General features: G+C 41.0%; 1 protein-coding gene and 1 long non-coding RNA gene across 4 annotated transcripts in view; one reads left to right on the top strand and one right to left on the bottom strand.

Annotated features, from left to right (window-relative positions):
• Positions 1 to 20,043, bottom strand: part of plpp4 (phospholipid phosphatase 4) — a 220,873-nt gene that overhangs the window by 185,253 nt on the left and 15,577 nt on the right. For both annotated transcript variants that reach the window (XM_065249199.1, XM_065249209.1), the window contains exons 2-3: positions 8,425 to 8,533; positions 6,970 to 7,060 (exon numbers count right to left, since the gene is read on the bottom strand). In XM_065249199.1, the coding sequence (XP_065105271.1) occupies positions 6,970 to 7,060; positions 8,425 to 8,533 (200 nt within the window). The remainder of the gene's footprint in view (positions 1 to 6,969; positions 7,061 to 8,424; positions 8,534 to 20,043) is intronic.
• On the top strand, positions 14,534 to 16,511 carry LOC135731215 (uncharacterized). Of its 2 annotated transcripts, XR_010526230.2 has the most exons (4): positions 14,537 to 15,032; positions 15,298 to 15,443; positions 15,604 to 16,157; positions 16,372 to 16,511. It is a non-coding gene; the product is annotated as an uncharacterized lncRNA (long non-coding RNA). The 2 variants fall into 2 exon arrangements; XR_010526229.2 differs by having other exon boundaries at positions 14,534 to 15,032; positions 15,298 to 16,157.

Here is a 20,043-nt window from a genome sequence, read left to right as displayed (position 1 = left end):
CGATTTATTGGCGTGTTTTACAAGAGCGCGCAACCAGTCAGTTCTGACTTGCCTCGGTTTAATTCGAGGGAAGTACGCTGTCCCTCTGAAACAATTTCAGAAGCTCCTGGACATATGACAGCATGCTGCGGCTGTGACACTGCTCGAGCTGCTTCATATGAGACCGCTTCAGCATTGGTTTTACGATCGAGTCTCGAGGAGAGCGTGGCGCAACGGCATACACTGTGTAACCATTACACCTGCGTGTCATTTCAATTTTACCCCGTGGCAGACCCAGCATTTCTGATAGCAAGATATGCCCCTGAGTCGGGTCTCCTGGCATTCTGTAGCACATACAATGCCCCCAGCACGGGATGAGCAGCCACGTATGACGGGCTTGCAGTCTCAGGGGTGTGCATAGCACCCCAACTGCCGCGAGCGGTGCGCTGTATATCTGGGACTTGTACGCTCCGCTATGGAGATGCGAGGGAAGGATGTATTAGCCGACACCGACAACATTGCGACTGTTGCGTTATTTACCGTTAAGGCGGTTTTTGCGCTCTCGTCACCTGTCGCATCTCGCTCGTCATCTCCTCCTTTGGAGTCAGAAGCATCTGAGGTCCCTTCGTGCCATTTACATCCCGGGTTCGCTCAATACAGCGGCAGACACGCTTTCCCGAGCTGCGCGCCCCGGTGAATGGCGACTCCACCCCCAGACGGTCCAGCTAATTTGGAAGAAGTTCGGTCGTGCGCAGATATATCTGTTTGCGTCGCCGGACGATACCCACTGTCGCCGGTTTTTATTCACTAACCGAGGGCAGCCTCGGCGTGGATGCGTTGGCACACAGCTGGCCGCGGGGGACGCGAAAATACGCATTCACTCCAGTGAGCTTAATCGCACAGACACTGTGCAAAGTCAGGCAGGACGAGGAGAGCCTTTCGTTAGTCGCCCCATACTGGACGACCAGGAATTGGTTTTCAGAGTTAATGCTCCTCGCGACAGCCCCTCCCTGGCGAATTCCCCTAGGAAGGACTTTCTTTCTTTGGGAAGGGGCACATTATGGCACCCGCACCCCGACCTGTGGGATCTCCATGTATGGTCGTTGAGTGCGCGCAAGGTTTAGGTGATTTATCGCAAGCGGTATCTAACACCATCGACGAGGTACGAGCACCGTCCACAAGACGGGCTTACGCGCTTAAATGAGACCCTTTTCGTCACCTGGTGCTCTTCGCAACGCGAGGACCCCAGAGAATGCTTAACATTGTGCTTTTATATATCTTCAACATAGGTTAGATGGTAGGCTGTCACCCTCCACCATTAAAGTTGATATCGCCGCTATTTCTGCTCATCACTCGCTTATTAACGGCAGATCAGTTGGCAGCATGATTTGGTTATTAGATTTTAAGAGGCGCTCGCAGGCTAAACCCCTCGCGCCCTCCCTCTATTCCTCCTGAGACCTGTCCATGGTGCTGAAGCCCTACTACAGGTTCCGCGTTCGAGCCTTTGCAGTCTGCGAGTCTGAAGTTTTTGTCAATGAAAACTCTGACCCTGCTAGCATTGGTCTCCGTGAAGAGAGTAAGGAATTTACATGCATTCTCTGTTGATGATTCGTGCCTTCAGTTTGGTCCTGCTGTCTCACTGAGACTCAGACCAGGCTACGTGCCCAAAGTTCCCACCACTCCCTTCAGAGATAAGGTGGTGAGCTTGCAAGCGCTGCCCCCCGGAGGAGGGCAGACCCAACCATGGCTTTATTATTATGCCCCGTAGCGTTACGCATCTACGTGGATCACACACAAAGCCTTAGGACCTCAGATCAGCTCTTTGTTTGTTATGGTGGTCAGCGGAGGGAAAGCTGTCACTAAGCAGAGGATGTCTCATTGGATAGTTGATACTATCGCCCTTGCTTATAATCTGCAGGGCATTCCTTGTCCATTTAATTTGAGAGCTCACTCTACTAGAAGTGTTGCCTCATTTTGGGCATTCGCTCGTGGTTCCTCGCTAACAGACATCTGCAGAGCTGCTGGTTGGGCGACACCTAATACGTTCATTAGATTTTACAGTGTTCGTGTCGAGCCTGTCTCCTCTCGTGTTCTTTCCTCGTTAGGGGAAGCACAGAGAACAGGCTCGCAGGTCGGCTTGCAGCCTCCGACTGCTGCTCCAAACTGAGCTCAGTATGGAAGGCCTTCGAGGCAAAAACGCCTAATAAATTGTTTTGCCTTCCTCCGCTGCCTTGGCAGCCTGATGTTGCGGAGCATCCGCTGCCAGCCTCTCACTAGCTGCATCCTCGCGAACCTGTGTTTGGCTCGGGCATCCACATTGCGTCCCACCGGGTCCCTTTGTGAGTATTTTTCCGTGGGGTTAATCCTACTAGCCCACGTTTCCCTCAGCAGAGCACTGCTTTGCTTATACAGCCACGGCTGTCATTTATACCTCAACTACGGTTGACTTTCGCCCACCAATAGCCCTTAACGGGGCGGTGGCTTCCGCAGCGTCCCTATACCGCTCAGATAGGGCGCTTCCCAGTCGCTGGCACTACTGTGGGGTTAAAGGAACATCTAGTGCCCGGCCTTCTGCCTTAAAACCTAATTCTCCTTATCCTTAAGTGGAACCGGAGGGCTTTACGCAGACACTGGAAGATGTCAGCCCTCAGTGGCGTTTTGGTAGGGATTCCCAATTCGTCGGTCACGACGTGACGTCGTAGTGACCGACTGAAAGGGAACGTCTCGGTTACATATGTAACCCTCGTTCCCTGAAGCAAGGGAACGGAGACGTCACGTCCCGTCGCCACAGGGCTGCTCCCTGCTGTTTATCGGCCGGTCACACTTTCCGGCTTTCTCAGCGAAATGAAGCTAATTTCCATATTTGCACCTGTGGCTTATATACGCACCTGGCGGGGCGGCGCCAGCATTATGCAAATATCTCAATGCCAAGTTCATTGGCGTTTTAGTAGAGTACGAAGCAGATTGGTCTCTCTAAGCGAGTTCCCAATTCGTCGGTCACGACGTGACGTCTCCGTTCCCTTCCTTCAGGGAACGAGGGTTACATACGTAACCGAGACGTTTTAAAAGTAATAATCAATCCGATTTGTAATATAATATAAACTAAATCTTTGTCTTTGGAGTCAGATAAATATACCTAAATTACGTAACGCCAAAACGTCATCTGCAAAGCGCCGGAAAAGACCGAACGCGCTATCAATCCTTCGCCATGCCGTTGGTTCCGCCATTGGGCCAACGGATGGATGGGGACATAAAATTCACCCCCTTACAGTTTATAACATCAACATTAACCTATTAATCATATTAATATGTTGTAGGGTGGAGCTGAAGACTTTCCCAAACACATTTTTATAGGTTCAAAAATAGTATCTATTGTAGTTGACGGCAAAGGATCCAGGTATGAATTTTTGTCAATATCGCACACCTCTAGGCTGCATAAATGCACAAAGCTAAGCTATTATTAGAGTAATAAGGTATTTTACACATTTATGCACATGCCCAGTTACGTGATTGGTCATGTTTCATGCGTTTATGGTCATGTGTAGTGTGGATGAAGATTCTTTTTAAAATGCCAATATAAACGTGGATCGTTTTCATTTTAAAATGCCGTTTTAAAACGCAAATGCTCTAATGTAAACAGGGCCTTAGTTATGATATCATATTGCAACCTTGAATTAGATCCACAAGTCATGGCACACCAGCCAGACATTACAATCTTATTTGGATCTAACTTGTGTTTCACCGTGCATGACAATTAATAATAATAATAATATTAATAATAATAATTAAAATTGATAAAAATATATTTAATTGCATTTGGAGAAGACAGATTCACCTAGAATAAAATGAAAACAGTACAATGGTGGGTTAAGCCATGCAGTGTTGCTGCAAAAACCTTAATGTCAGAAAATTTCAGAACCCTCTCTATGAGGAAGAACAAGCTCTATTAGTTGTCAGTTTTTTATGTATTGTGCATATACACAAAGTTCAATTTAATCTTTTGATGAGTCTGTTTATTAACAATTAGTATTAACCAGAGGTGGAAAGAGTAATAAAATATTGTACTTAAGTAAAAGTAAAGTTACTGGTCTAAAAATCTACTCAAGTAAAAGTAAAAAGTAAGTCATTTTAACTTTACCCAGAGTAAAAGTTACTTTTTTTACAGCGCAGAAAGGTGGAGGATTCTAATGTATCTACAAGGGAATAAAATCTCAAACTAGTTGTTTTTAATTGTAGGAACATCTTTACAATTAAAGTGCAATAACAAAAAGTTAATAAAATAAAAACCTTTTTTTAAACTAAGAAACATTTATGGAATTGTTTAAGAATTTTTACAGGCGAGTTATGCACTTTTGAAGCAAAAAAATATGAGGTCAGCAGCTAGTAAACACAATCACTGTAAGGTTGTATGCAGGTAACATGCATTATTTTATTAAACTATAGTTTAAATGAGCATATAATGAGATGAAGTGCCATGGCTATATACTTTTATTCATTACACGTTTATTGTCTACTAGCTCCGCTGACCTGGGTGCCTGATGTCTAAAGACCTTAGGGCGCACTCACACTATCCAAACCAAACCGTGCTCAGGTGCGTTTGACCCCCAAAGCCTGGTTTGTTTGACTAGTGAGACCGGATTGGTTAATCGCGCCGCGGCCGGGTTGCAGAGGTGGGCCGGAGCGCGGTTCACTTGGGCTCAGGCGCGGAAGGCTGTGGTGTGAGCGCAATCGCGCCTGAGCGCTTTTCAAAAGGTGAAGACGTCAGTTGCGCGACCACTCACCTTCATCTGCGCGACCACTCACCTTCATCTGCCTCCGTAAAAACTTTTTGATGCATGCAGCGGGGTTATGCGAATGTCCGAGCTGCGCACGTGACAGATCAACTAAGCAATATGATGACATGTGAGAGGGCTGTCTGTAATCGCTCCCCAAACGACTTATCATTGCGGTGGGTTCCAGTGTTAAGAGAGAACTTTACTTCCTGCTTTTTTCAAAACAATCGCATCTTAATGATGAAAGCGCGCCCGGACTCGGATCGATAAAAAGTACAGTGTGAGTGCTGGCACCTGGGGGAGTAGGGAGGGGTGACAATCGCGCTGGGGCATGGTTCGATTTGGATAATGTGAGTGTGCCCTTATTCTTCTTTCACTCCCTCCCCCCATCTCTCTCTCTCTCTTTCTCTCTCTCTGCAATGTTTAATGACCTGCGCATTCTCGAGGACGTTCTTAAGTTGTGTTTGACTTGACGCAAAGCTGCTAGACTGCGGAGGATAATGCGCATGGTATAAAAAAGCGTTTTGCAAATGAGCGGGAAAAACCCAATCGGCAATTCTGTATTCAAGAGCATGAATCCTAACTTTCATAGGATTGAAACAATTGCTTCACGTCAGTGGTCGCTTAAATATGGCTATGGGTTTCTTTCATAAGAATTGAATTGAGGGTCTGCATCAGTGCGCGCCTGTCTCGTCCGTCTACATGGTTCTTTTTGCGCGTTCCCCCGCCCATCAATCAATGGCGCGTCTTTATCACCTTGCTATTTTTAAATTGTTTTGTACAATACTTTAAACAAAACATACTTAAGTAAAAGTACAGATTTTAAAAACTACTCAAAAAAGTAAAAGTACACAAAAAAAACTACTCAATTACAGTAACACGAGTAAATGTAATTCATTACTTTCCACCTCTGGTATTAACACATAATGACTACATGCTACATGTTCATACTCAGGCTAGATCAGGGGTTCTCAAAGTCCGGACTCCGGTCCGGATCCGGACCCGACGGGAACTTGATCGGACCCGCGTCCACTTCATAGTACAAGTGCATTAATTTCTATGTGATTGATTAAATTTGTGCATTTGCTACTTTACAAATGCAAATTAAACTTGTAAACCATTCGTTTAGTTTTCTTTTCTTTTTACATTTAAGAGTATTCCTGGTCCGAAAATAAAACCAGTTATTAAAAAATTTCCTGTGTCACGCTGTAGCCATCACACCCAGATATTATGCACAGCTACTTCATATACTACGGCTTTTGATCAGTAAGTCCTTATCGATCTGAAATCACTGTTGGTTTGAGTCGTTTATAACATGCATTTGAAAAAGCAACACTCATCAAACATAATCTTTATACATATTCTTTATTATTATGAAAATACCTGAAAAGGTTTGAAGAACAGCAATATAAATATATCCTTAAGACATTTCCTGGAGCTGCGTGTGTCTGGTTCTTCGTCTGCAGCGCATATTGAGTTTCTGCACGAGAGCGCCCCCTGGCTTTTGGATGTAGCGGCATTTCACCGTAATTCATTGAGAAGCATAGCAAGCATCATCAGCCAATTTATAGGTGCACCCCTAATTTTGGTCAGTGTCTCTGCCTACCAAACCACACTTTTTTGGCATGGTTTATGCATCTGATGGAAAACAAACTGTGCCATTTCTCTCATTAGGTTGCTCTGTATTTTGCACCTGGTTAGTTTTTCCGGACCTATGAAAATTATGAGAATTCAGATTTGGACCTTTGAATGTAAACTTTGAGAACCCCTGGGCTAGATCATAATGTTGTCCAATCAGATGCATAAGAACAGATGAGACCGAGTTATGATGTATTGGTTTATGTCAAGTTGTCATAACAAAGACATCACAAACAATGCCATCTTTGCATTAAAAATTACATAATTGAGCGAATGACCGTTTTCATAAATGTGCATAAAATCTCCTTCATTTTCATGACATATGTCATGATTATGAAGGTGTCATGTCAGTATTATGAACACCCCTTCAATTAAAGTGTTACCAATGTACTTTAAAATGTAAATAAAAGTTCACCGCATGCACTTTTGAAACAATCCAAAATAACCAACTTCTTGTTGTGTGGAGCTAATAGGTTTGAGATGGAAAAGCTTTGCACCTTACATTCTGGCCTGCTGCTTGGTGCTCGGGCCCTAATAAATATCCAAAAATAATTATTTGGGATTGTACTGGGGTACTCACCTAAACAAGCTTCTTTAATTTCTGTTTTGTCTGTCCTCTGTATAATTTTCACCACAAATATTACAGCCAGTGGGGTGAGAAATGAAATTGCCTGAAAAAACAAAATGACACAACATCCCTTTGTAGCTTACTAAACACTGCAACATATAATTATGATAAAAGCTCACTCTCCAGCCACAGGCAATAGCTTCTTCATTTTATTCAGTAAATGTTTCATTTCAGCTTACATTTTATGTAGACATAAAAAGTTCTCTACCTGCATTATTTGCAGAATATGTTATGTAATACTCTCTTTGAGTCAAAAGTAACAAGACTTCTCAAGTTGGGAAACAACTATGAGTTCAATTCAATTCAATTTTATTTATATAGCACTTTTCACAATTGTTTAATTGTTTCAAAATAGCTTTACATTAAAGGTATAGCGGAAGATTTTCTTTTTCCAGGTGGATCATCTAAACTATTGGTCATCCCAGTTGTCAATCATTCTGATGATATGTTGACGTAAGGCTATCGGACGTGCTCGTCCCTAGGTTCGCTTTCTGCACATGCGCACTATCAGGTGCATATGTGTGGTGGGCTATGGTTTCAACCATTCATTGAAGCTCGCATTCTCACCCTGTTTTTTCAAAATGTCTTAGGGTCGAAAGAAAGAAAGTGTCTATGAATTGCATGACAAGAAGAGAAAGGCCTCTGAAGAAAAAAAACAAGACAAAGTGTTTTTGGGAGAATATTTCACACGCTGGCTTGTGCTAAAAGCACAGGTTGGGCTTCCAACGTCCAACGTTCTCTCTCGTGCACGTGTTTAATAGGCGTTCCCTCTCTGGAGCATGTAGAGTGTTTCGCATGTGCATTTTTTTTAAAGTGGAAGGGCGGTTCTAAAAAAAACAAAAAATCTGGAAAATCTTCTGCTATATCTTTAATAGATGCAAGAAAAAACAGAAAAATCTTAAAACATAAACAGCAGAATACAGCGGTTAAGATTAACCATACTTTCGAGGGTAGTAAAAATGTAACCTAGGTAAAGCCCGGAATACATTGCACGATTTTTGCCTGTCCCAGACGAAAGATTGCAATCGTGAAGCAATCGTCACAATTTCTGTGATTGTGGCTCTTTATCGGTGATCCTATGTCGTACAGTGAGAAAAGCCTACGATAGTTTTCTGACAGTGTCAGAAATTCAGCATGATCAACGCACAGCTGTGTTTGCTGCTACGACCTGCTACTGGTATTTGTTTACCACTAGCGTATGCTGGTGATATTGCGCTAAGGAGAAAAACCCTGTGGGCGAAAAGTTCTAAGAGGGAAAAAAACCTTGGGAGAGAGCCAGACATAGTTGATTCTATAGAGGATATTTTATATAATAGGTCATTTTTAAAGTAATTTTTTAAAAATTTTATGGGGATTAAAACCTAATATATATGTATATGATAATAATATAGATGACTGTGCACTTACAAACATGACTCTTTTTGGGATGTGGTCAGATTCCACCAGGGGGTTCTTGTAGAGCCATAATTCCTCAGGTTGAATCACTCTCTCAAAGGGCTCCAGAAACTCAGTAAACCTAAAGAGAAGACAGAGAGGATGAGACCACATACATTTCACAGAAACCTGTTAGATTTTTTTGATTCACTCGTAGTCATGAAAAAGTTCTTCCCTCAGGCCATCAGGCTCTTCAACATTTACATGCTCTATAAAAACATTTCATTTGTTTACGCCCCTGTAAGTTAAATTTCAATATTGTAGGGTGTAGTTATAAAAGAATGTCACAATTCTCCTCGATGCTGTATGCATTAATGTGCTCGTCAAAATATAACACATCACATGCAGTAAAAAGCACATTGTCTATAGATTATTGTTTGAACAGTGCTTTCAGTGAGACTTGAAGCTTGCAAATGTGCAACAATTGAACCACACATGGATGACAGCTGATGTTCAGGAACACATTATGAAGAAGTAGAAGGAACCTGCAGGTCAGTGTCAGTGGCTTTACAGAAGGCCCCACAACTTAAAACTTTCTCTTCATTCTCTCTTTGAGGAGTGAAATTCTGGCATATATCCACTTGTTGACAGGCAGAGAATCTATGCACAGTGTTTAGGTGCTTTCTAAAGCCATTGTATGTACAAAAAGTTAAGACATCCTAGTTTCACCGCTGTGAAGAAGATTCAGTAACCAGTTCAATTTGTAGATCTACAAAACAAAATAGATGTAATATGTTAACAACATAATTCAATGTTAAAGTGTAAGTAAAACTTCATTCAATGTTGATAGACACCTCCCATCTTAGGCATAAACCAGTCACCCACTGTATGCAAACTAAGGACAGCCTGAGTTTTACAACAACCAATCAATACCAAATTCCTATATGCTTTGTCTCTCTGGATATTTAAGGAAATGTTGTAAATGGTTCAGGGGGTCTTTTCTGTACTTGGATTAATTAACCCCATGATGCTGTATATGTATAATACTGATTCGCTTATGACCGCTGACCAGTATATTAATTATAAAGCCCATACTAGGATCATGTGCGACTATGAGAACCGCATGAAATAGTGTAATACCAGAGCTTAATCAGAATAAACAAACATCCATCCAAATTCTGTAGGTGTCAAAAAGTAATAATTAATCCGTTTGTATTATAATATAAATGAGATCTTTATCTTTGGAGTCAGATAAATGTACCTAAATTACGTAACGCCAAAACATAATTTACAAGTGCCGGAAGAGTGCCCGGCTGACATCAGCAATGGTACAGCAAACTGTGAGGACGGGACATGACGTCTTTAAACACGTAACCGAGACATTCCTTTTCAGTCGAATTGGGAATCCCTACCAAAGTGCCACTGAAGCTGCCTACCAGTGTCTGGGTAAACCTTCCATCTCTAGATGAGAAGAGGTGGGACCTTAGCTTACTACAGAAGGCTGGTCACTACCTGTTCCTTAACCCATGATAGTGAAATAGCAAACTGGAAAGCGAACCCACCTTGGCGGAAATAGGAACGCTGCAGAAGCCACCCCCTAAGGAAGTTTATACTGGGTGGCATATAAGATATGAACAATCGATAGGTTGACACACGTGAAGTCTCTAAGTAATATCACATAATAGAGAGATAGAGACAAATAGTGAGCTAAGTGAAAATGTTGGCTGGTAGTGTTAACCCCATGGAAAAATACACATAAAAACCCCTGCCAATATGGGGCTTCAAGCCGACACACGAGCTGGAAGGGGCACCTGGCTTCCGACATGGCATGATGGCCTCAGTCCACTCTTGGGCGGCCGAGAACTGTTGGGCGGAGCTCTTGACCGCGTCAACAAAAAGGCCAGTCTGGGAAATCAGAGCATTCAGGAGACGATTCTTATCGACCTCCCTTATGTTCGCAAGACACAGCCAGAGATGGCATTCCAGGACTTTGTAGTGACCTTGGTTGCAGAGGCAGATGTATAGATGTAACCTCTGAAGGCCAGCAGAGAGAGAGTCATGATAGCTATCATTACAATTATTCACGTTATTATTAAATTAACAAAAATTTTTTTTTTGAAATTTGTAAATCGATGCAAAACACTAGAAGACTAAATTGCAATACACATGAGACTCGATTTCCCACACCCCTAATTAACCTTACAAGGCCACGGATTCAAAAAAGAGCATTTTTGAATAAACATTACAGGTAAGTTAGCGCTACATGGACGTAGAAAATTATAACCTAATTAAAATGATTTAAGACCTAAAACACAATGCTTAAGCGAATTTTAGGCCTTAAAATTTAGATTATTTATCAAAGTAAAACATAAAATAAATTTGCAATAATATTTTACAGAGCGGACACTGCATGAAAAGAGCTGTATAGAGACAAATATGTTAACACTCTGGGGTCGACGGCGGCGCGGGCGCCGCAAACTCTTTATTTTTCAATCACTCCGCAAAGAGACTTAAATTACTCTGCTGATTTTTGACATACAGATATGATTTATACATCATTTAAAACGTTAAAGTGTCTAGTTTTTTTCTGTCCACTCCCAATAAAAACAGAATGTTGTGCTTTTCGCAAAATTAAGAAAATAAACATGATGCGCGTTTTGTTCTCTCTCCTTTCAGAAACGCGTCAGAAAAATAAACTGTAACTTAACAAATACTTGTCGTAGAAACAAAAGACAAATGTCTACATAATGCTTGGAATGTCTCCTTTTAAATGATGTAAGTGAGATTGAAAACAGATATTGTCATTCGGTGTAAACTGTATGAAAAGGAGGAGAAGTACCATATTTCTCCAGTTACCTCATTATCTGTAATGAGATCAGATCGCCACACCCCCGCGCCATTGAAGTGAACGAGCAGAAACATCCATATGCATGACTCGTGCCTCCTGCAGTCAATGGATATGCAATCCACAATCCAGTCTCTCCATTCCTTGTTGTTCCTTCCGATTGCACCACACATGACATCTAAATCCTTATTTACTTGCGTATGTGTGTCAGTATCTCCAGACGCGAGTGTTTTCTTTGTCTTCCGTCAAACAGTTGACGCAACGTTTTCAAGACAGCACATACAGTATTGTGGTACATAAAAACTGTTTGCTAAATACATTTATTATTAATATAATTTAATTAGTCTATTTAAGAAACTTAAATCACGCACATAAACAGGGTGCGCATTCAGACATTTCTGTTTTCACCAGCTGTCTCTCAAAACACGTTACAAAAATCTATTGAAACTGTGAATATGTCACAGGTCGGAGCAGACCCGAGATAGCTAAAGGGTCACGCCCCTTCCTAGTTTCCACCTCGAGGAGGTTCCCAAAGCCACCCCAATGACCAGACACACAAGCTAAGCGTATAATTAAAACAAACTTTATTTAAATTACTTAAAATGAGTTGGGGAGGGGAAAGGGGAACTTAAAATAAATGGCCTCTTCTGGCCTCCAAGCAGGTTGATAGAGCGTAGAGGGGACGAGATCTTCAGGGGGGTCTTCTCTATCCGTGGCGCCCTTCGTGTCCTGGAGGCAGAACCTCACCAGGCGGTGATGCAGAATAGGTATCTGACGGTTAACTGCGGTTTAATCCTCTCTCTCTCCTACAGGTGGTGGGCTCGTGATCTCCTCGCTTGGAGGGTTCGAGGCTGTGGACACAAAAGCACACTGGACTATGGACTATGGTTGTGATCTCTTCTCTCTCCCTCTCCTACAGGTGGCTGGTAGCAGTGGACACGGTAGGTACTCCTCAGGTAACTTGCTCGTCGTTCTCCTCTGTTAAAGGGCTCAGGGCTGCAACACAAATCACACTGCACCGTTAACTGTGATTTCCTTACTTGTAGGTGGCTGGTAGCAGTGGATACGGTAGGTACTTCTCAGGTAACTGACTCGTCGTTTTCAATTCAATTTTCAATTCAATTTTATTTATATAGCGCTTTTCACAATTGTTAATTGTTGCAAAGCAGCTTTACATGAGTAGATGTAGAGGAGAACATTGAAAATCAATAGATAGTATAAGAAGTAGAATATAGCGGCTAAGGATAAAAAACCGTGTAAGCGAGCATATTAATAATGTAACGTATACAGTAAAGTGCTAAGTTAAGCCAAAGTTGGCTGACTCTCCCTGGGACTAAAAAACCCCCTAGGAGAAAACCCAATGGCAAAAAATCCTAGAAAGACAAAAAACCCTAGGGAGAAATTAATATTAATATTTATAATATATAGACACGGTAGGGATAGGAAGCGTGTAAGCGGATTAAACTGGTTCAGCCGGTGGCCGTTGGTCGCGCATCGGTTGGGCGTCACGTTGAAGGACAGCCAGTAGATCAGTGGTGCGATGACCTTCACAGCAACAGGAACTGGGTCTGTTTGTCTCATTGTCCTCAGGGTCGAGGACGAGACAGGGAGACAAAAACAGAATTCCATTAGCGTAGGGGCCGTTCGCATGTAATGCAAGTGTCATACATTATAGTGGTTTAATTCAGCTCAGTTCCACACAGGCTAACTATTGCGGCAAGAGTAAATTACCCAAATGAGCTATGTGAGTGCTTTGTTTTAGACAAAATAACTACTGCGGGAAAAGTACATTTACTGGACATTCTATGTGAATGCTTTGTTAAAGAAGAATGTCTTAAGTTTAGATTTAAATTGTTCGACTGTGTCTGATACTCGAACATTATTTGGTAAATCATTCCAGAGCTTAGGGGCTAAGTAGGAAAAGGATCTACCACCTTTAGACACTTTTGATATTCTAGGGATAATTAAGTAACCCGAATTTTGTGATCGCAGTTTACGTGGTGGATTGTATTCTGATAGTAGTTCTTTAATATACGAGGGCGCTAGGCCATTTAAGGCTTTGTAGGTGATTAGTAATATTTTAAATTGTATGCGATATTTAACTGGTAGCCAGTGTAAAGATGCCAGAATTGGACTAATGTGGTCATACTTTTTAGGGCGAGTAAGCACTCTTGCGGCGGCGTTTTGAACCAGCTGTAGCTTGTTTACCTGATTTGCATGGCATCCCCCGAGTAACGAGTTACAATAGTCTATTCTAGAGGTCATAAAAGCATGGATAAGCTTTTCTGCATCTGATGCAGACAGCATATGGCGTATTTTTGAGCTATTTCTAAGATGGAAGAATGCTGTGCGGCAGATGTTGGAGATATGACTATTGAAAGATAGATTGCTGTCAAACATTACGCCTAAATTCTTAACCGTGGAAGATGGCACCACCGTGCAGCCATCTATGGGCAACTTGTAATCTGACATATTATGTTTGGAGCGATTTGGTTCAATAATAAGTATCTCTGTCTTATTGGAGTTTAGCATAAGAAAGTTATGTGCCATCCAGTCCCTAATATCACTAATGCAGTCTGTTAGCTTAGCAAACTGGTGGGATTCGCTAGGATGTGACGAGATGTAAAGCTGGGTATCATCCGCATAGCAGTGAAAACTTATGTTATGTTTCCAGATAATGTCTCCTAGAGGTAACATATATAACGAGAATAGGATAGGGCCTAGAACTGATCCCTGAGGTACACCGTATTTAACGGGGGAGTGATAGGATTCTTCCTCATTTACATAAACAAAGTGATATCGATTGGTTAGATACGATCTAAACCAGGCTAACGCCTGACCACTGATGCCAACATAGTTTTCTAGTCTATTGAGTAGGATTCTGTGATCTATTGTGTCAAAGGCTGCACTAAGGTCTAGTAATATAAGGACTGAGATTTCACCACGATCGGATGTTAATAGGAGGTCATTTGTAACTCTAAGCAGCGCTGTCTCTGTGCTTATAGTGGGGCCTGAATCCTGATTGGAACTTTTCATATGTATTATTATTCGCTATGAATGTGCGTAGCTGGCTTGCCACTACTTTTTCTAATATTTTAGAAAGAAAAGGTAGATTTGAGATTGGTCTAAAGTTATTAAAGTGCAACTTTCAGGTTCCATTTTCTGTGAGATAAATATATAACCTTGTATGAAAGTACCATATGAAAATTAAATGCGAAAGCAAAAAAACATTTACAATACTCTAAGCGCATAAATTTAGTAAAAAAGGTGAAATTTTCAAAGACCGCTCTCAAATTCCCTGTTTTTTTTAACAACGCGTCATATTACGTAGTCAGAGGCGTTCTTCTGACAGGCTCTATTGGCTCAGTGCTGCGGTTGTATTAAGCAAAAGCAGTCGCAAATTGATGTGATTCTTCGTAGTTTCAATTTAGCATCGTCATGGTTAATAATTGTGTTAGTGGAGGTTTTACAAACTCCAGCCTGTCAGGACAATGAGTCTACAGGTTTCTTTTGAAGAATAAAGACCGCGCTATCTTCCGTGTCTGGGTGTGTTTAGCGCAGCACGAGGAAAGAGACGAGAGACGCGACTTCACTTCAGCATGTGCTTCAGAAAAACGCGGTGGTGTATAGCGTTCACATTTGATCGGAGGATTATCATCCCGGCAATATGATGGAGTTAAACATTGGATGCCGAAGCAAGAACCACGTGAGGCCTGTGTTTTTGCCACCGCGAGAAAACATGAATCGATCACGGTCCGTCTGAGATGCAGCTCGAAGATAACGTGAACTATGCACAGTAAGTCTTGTTTTTTTAACATTTGCTAACTACCAAATCATTTAACATAATGATTTCATTCAAGTTTCTTATAAATAAGGAAATCAACTAACTGATAACCTTAGTTTGCAAATAGTATAACCATCAAATCGAGTTACATCTTATTTACTTTGTTTGCATAGCTAGTTCGTAATTCGTTTTTTGTCATGTGGTGTGTTCATGTATGTAACCAAGAAGTGACATGCTGTTATACAATTATATAAAGGTGAATCTGTTTTAATTCTAGTTGTCCAGCTACAGATTAAGATGCTTAGTATGATTAATCATCCTCTGTTGTCATGGATGAACCTGGTGATGTGTTATGGAGGAGGAAAAACAAAAAAGACTCATCTGATGAGAAACCACTGCAAGAATCTCATCCTGTTCACACAAGTAAGACTTATTCAAAAATAATGTTTTTTCTTTTTATTCAGGGCTGTTGGCAAGTTCATTGTTTGCTAAAGCCAGCTGATGTCTGTTGTACCATAACCTGTATTTTTTGTTTTATATGCTATGGTATAGTAATTTTCTGCTTTTTATATACATCTCTTAGGTCTGTGCAGCATGCATGTATCAGCATTTTTTGTGACCAGTGACTTAATTCTCTTCTGAGGGGCGTGAATTCCAAATATGTGTTTGTTGTGACGTGTGTGAACCATGTGCATCATGCCTCTTGTCACAATACGTGCCTGCTGCACACGCGTTGAAAAGGTTTATGATAAAAGAAGCACTCATGTTCACAAAATACTCGCAAGACACTAAACTGTGATTACACAGGAGATTAAGTGAGTATCAGGCAAACGTGAGCGTATCTTTTATCATAAACCCTTTACATGCGTGTGCAGCAGATTTTGACATCACGTGTGATGCACATAAGTTTACATGACGCGCTGAACACATATTTTGAAATGACAAGCAACATGACGAGCTCAATGCATGTGACCAGCTTCGCAACGTGTGCCCTCGAAAAAAAGTCACCGGCCGACACTGACCCAGATCATCAAGATGTTAAAGCTGTTTGGGCTTCAGAGCATCTTGTCAGCACCTTCTTCCACCAAGTACACAATTTCTACCATCGTGAAGGCGTGGCAGAATGAGAGATTTGCAGTAAGCGGTTGTTTTTTGTTAAAAGATTGTAAATGTTTGAACAATAGCATTGTATATCGTTTTCAAAAAATAATATAAAACTGACTCATCACCAAAACCATCAAAACCACTTTGACTATAATTTTTTTATCAGAACTGTATTACTTTGGTGTACACTGTTAACAGGGACAAATAAATTTAATCTATTTAAATATTCTGTTCTGGAATACTCCAGGTCACCACAGGCTCTACGAGAATGCAGCACTGTCCTGTCTTCCACTACACCTGCTCCCCTCTCCAGAGCCATCCAGAGGATCAACAAGGATGAAGCTGTTGGGATCTATTAATCACAGCATTCACAATTTAACACATTATTATAATACCCGCACATATGATGGAAAGATACTGAATTTTTTTTTAAATGTTTTTAAATGGGTCAGATTGTATATCTTCCTTTCGGTGCTACATAAATAAAACTAAATCGAATTACAAATGCAGATCTACTTTGTATATATCTGATCTAAACTTCATAAACCAGTTTTTATACGGTAAGACAATTTGTGATTATTGTTTATTGATTGTCACAAAATGGGGGTATTCAAACCATTTATAAAGTCCTCCTTCCTCTGGAACCTGTCCTCGAATGGCTGACACATGCAGGTAAGGGCGCCTGCACAGAGTTCCTTAGACACCCAGCGGATAACTTGCCTATGCTGTATTTAGTGGTATTGTCTGGAGATGGGAAAACTATTAATATTGTTAATTTGAATATTGACTAGTGCCAGCAAAAATTGTGACTTAGTCATGACCTATAGGCAACTTGTAATTAAAACAAATTCATTAAGATTGTTTTAAAACAAATTTATTAAGATTGTTTTAACATTCAAATCTTTAGTTTACTGTTCATTTATACATGCATATTAAATAAATTACTAATAAATAATCTCTGCCATAAACATACTCATTTCTACTGGCCTGGCCTGTAGCACATATGGGTTCAGACAGCTCACCTCTCCTGCGGTGATGAGCAACATCTGTATCACGTAACGTAAGTGTGGATGGATATTAACATTTACATTTAGTCATATAAGTTATTAACATAATTTATAAGCATTAAAAAGACGTAAAGTATCAATACTATCTTTGCTATTGCATGATATATGATAATAATCTGTACAATCTTGTGATCTGAGCACAGTATTACATCTCGCCAGATCACTGATCTCACCCAGACATCTGTCCTCTTCTCCTCACATAACACTTCAATTTGTCTCCTCTGATCGTTCTGTTTAATCCTGACCAGTCCCTGCACTCTTGGCTGCATAGCAAACTCATAATTGTATGGCTGTAGTTCGCCATACGAGTATGAATAAACATTTACTCGTTCCTCAGCGTCCGAAGAACTGTCATTGGGATCCATCGTGCGCCTCTCGTGATGTCACTTTCGGTTTGGCGGTTTTTAGAGGCGGGTCTAAAATTTTCTTACAAAAATGACCCCAGAAGCCTAATTAGTGCATTTTGAAAAATATTTTTTTTTTAATCTATTTCCTACAGTATTTTTCTGTACTTTGAGTGAATGGGTGGTATAACTTACAAGTTGCTCTTTAAGATCTCCCTGGTCAAGGTTTGGTTTTTTAATGAGCGGTCTAATAACTGCTAGTTTGAAAGCTGTTGGAACGTATCCTAATTCTAGCGATGAGTTAAATATATTTAGTACCGTGTCGGACACTACATGAAATACCCCTTTTAGTAATTTTGTGGGAATGGGGTCTAATATACAGGACGATGATTTAGATGACGTTACTAATTTAGAGAGCTCTTCTATTGTAGTAGGTTTAAATGACTCAAGATGTTCGTATGATAATCTAGTGGTCAATGTACTATTGGGTAGAGTGGTGGCTGCTTGCGTAGTTTCTATGTTTTCCCTAATAGAAATAATTTTGTTAGTAAAGAAGTTCATGAAGTCGTTACTGTTGTGTTGGAATTTACTATTGGTTTCTGTCTGTTCTTTGTTTCTAGTCAGTTTCGCAACTGTGCTAAAGAGGAAACGAGGGTTGTTATGATTTTCTTTAATAAGCGTACTGATATAGGTAGATCTGGCGGTTTTAATAGCCTGTCTGTAGTGTTGAACACTCTCTTTCCATGCTGAACGCCATACCTCTAACTTTGTGTTTCGGTAGTTTCTTTCCATTTTTCTAGCTACTTTTTTAAGGGCTGCAGTATAATGGTCATACCATGGAGCTGGCGTTTTTTCTTTGATTCTCTTTTTTCGCATGGGAGCAACGGCATCCATCGTGCTAGAGCAAACGTTGTTCAGGTTTCCTATTATAATATCCAGATCTTCACGGTTATCTGCTACATGTTTCATTTGAGACAGGTCTGCAAGAGTGCTAATAAAGCTATCTTTAGTGGTGGAAATTATTGTTCTGGCTAATCGGTAGCATGTTGTAGACTGAACGGTCCTATCTAGAAGTATTGTGTATGACACAAGGCAATGGTCTGAAACGGCATCGCTCTGGGGTGATATTTCGATGTCATTAATATTGAGTCCGAGTGACAGAATTAAGTCTAATGTGTGCTTACGAGTATGCGTGGGTCCAGACACGTTTTGTTTAATACAGAGAGAATTTAGAACATCCATAAACGCACGTCCTAATGCATCTTTTGAGTTATCCACATGGATGTTAAAATCACCAACGATAAGAGCTTTGTCTACAGTGACTGTAAGCTCAGATAGGAAGTCTGCTATTTCTTTAAGAAAATCTGTGTGGTGGCCCGGAGGCCTATATATGGTAGCTAAAATGAACGAAAGCTGTTTGTTGTTACGATCAGTTATTTCCATGTTTAACAGTATTATTTCAAATGAATTAAATTTTAGTTCTGATTTATGGTTTACTTTGAACATTTTGTTGTATATTGTAGCTACACCACCCCCTCTCCCTTTTAGACGAGGAACGTGTTTATAATAATAGTCTTGTGGGGTGTATTCGTTTAAACTGATGTAATCGTCTGCTTTAAGCCAGGTCTCTGTTGAACAGAGTGCATCTAAGTTTTGGTCAGTAATTATTTAACTGATAATAGGTTCTTTATTGGTAAGCGATCTAATGTTAAGAAGGCCGAATTTTAACATTTGAGTTTCATCTTTTAATGTATTGTGTTCTAATTTTATGTTAATAAGATTTGTACGAGACGAGGTAAACGGTGCTCTGTATTTATTTGTTTGAGGAACAGACACAGTCGAGATGTGTTGGTACTCTGGTAAAAAAGGCTCTATGTGCTGGGATATATGTGATCTTGACATGTCAAGGCAGCTAACAGACTGATGGGTAAGCCGATCTGTCTGTTTCCTGACCTGGGCCCTGGATAGTCAGACAATATCAAAAGTAAGACTATTGGTCAGATTTCTAGAGAGTATAGCACTACCTTCCGGAGACGGATGGAGGCCATCTCTCTTTAGCAGGTCAGGTCTTCCCCGGAAATGCTTCCAATTGTCTATAAACCCTACGTTATGCTGAGGGCACCACTTTGACATCCAGCCATGAAGAGACACTAATCTACTGTAAGTTTCATCCCCCCGGTAGGCGGGGAGGGGACCAGAGCAAATTACATTAAATTTCACACACCTCTTTAATAGTATCTTTGGTGATCTCCGACTGGCGGAGTCTGGTGTCATTCGTGCCGGCGTGAATAACAATCTTAGAAAACTTACGTTTAGCATTAGCCAGCACTTTTAATTTGGATCTAATGTCAGACGCTCTGGCTCCCGGTATATAATCGACTATGGTGGCTGGTGCCTCAATGTCAACGTTCCTGAGTATAGAATCTCCAATAACCAGGGCACTTTTAACAGACGTCTCAGCCGGTGTATTGCTGAGTGGAGAAAATCTGTTTGATATTAAAACAGGAG

The sequence above is a fragment of the Paramisgurnus dabryanus genome, chromosome 20 (assembly GCF_030506205.2).
Source record: "Paramisgurnus dabryanus chromosome 20, PD_genome_1.1, whole genome shotgun sequence".
In the NCBI taxonomy this organism is placed as follows: domain Eukaryota; kingdom Metazoa; phylum Chordata; class Actinopteri; order Cypriniformes; family Cobitidae; genus Paramisgurnus; species Paramisgurnus dabryanus.
Note: the sequence above shows the minus strand (reverse complement) of the source record. Positions and strands in the feature narration are given on the sequence as shown.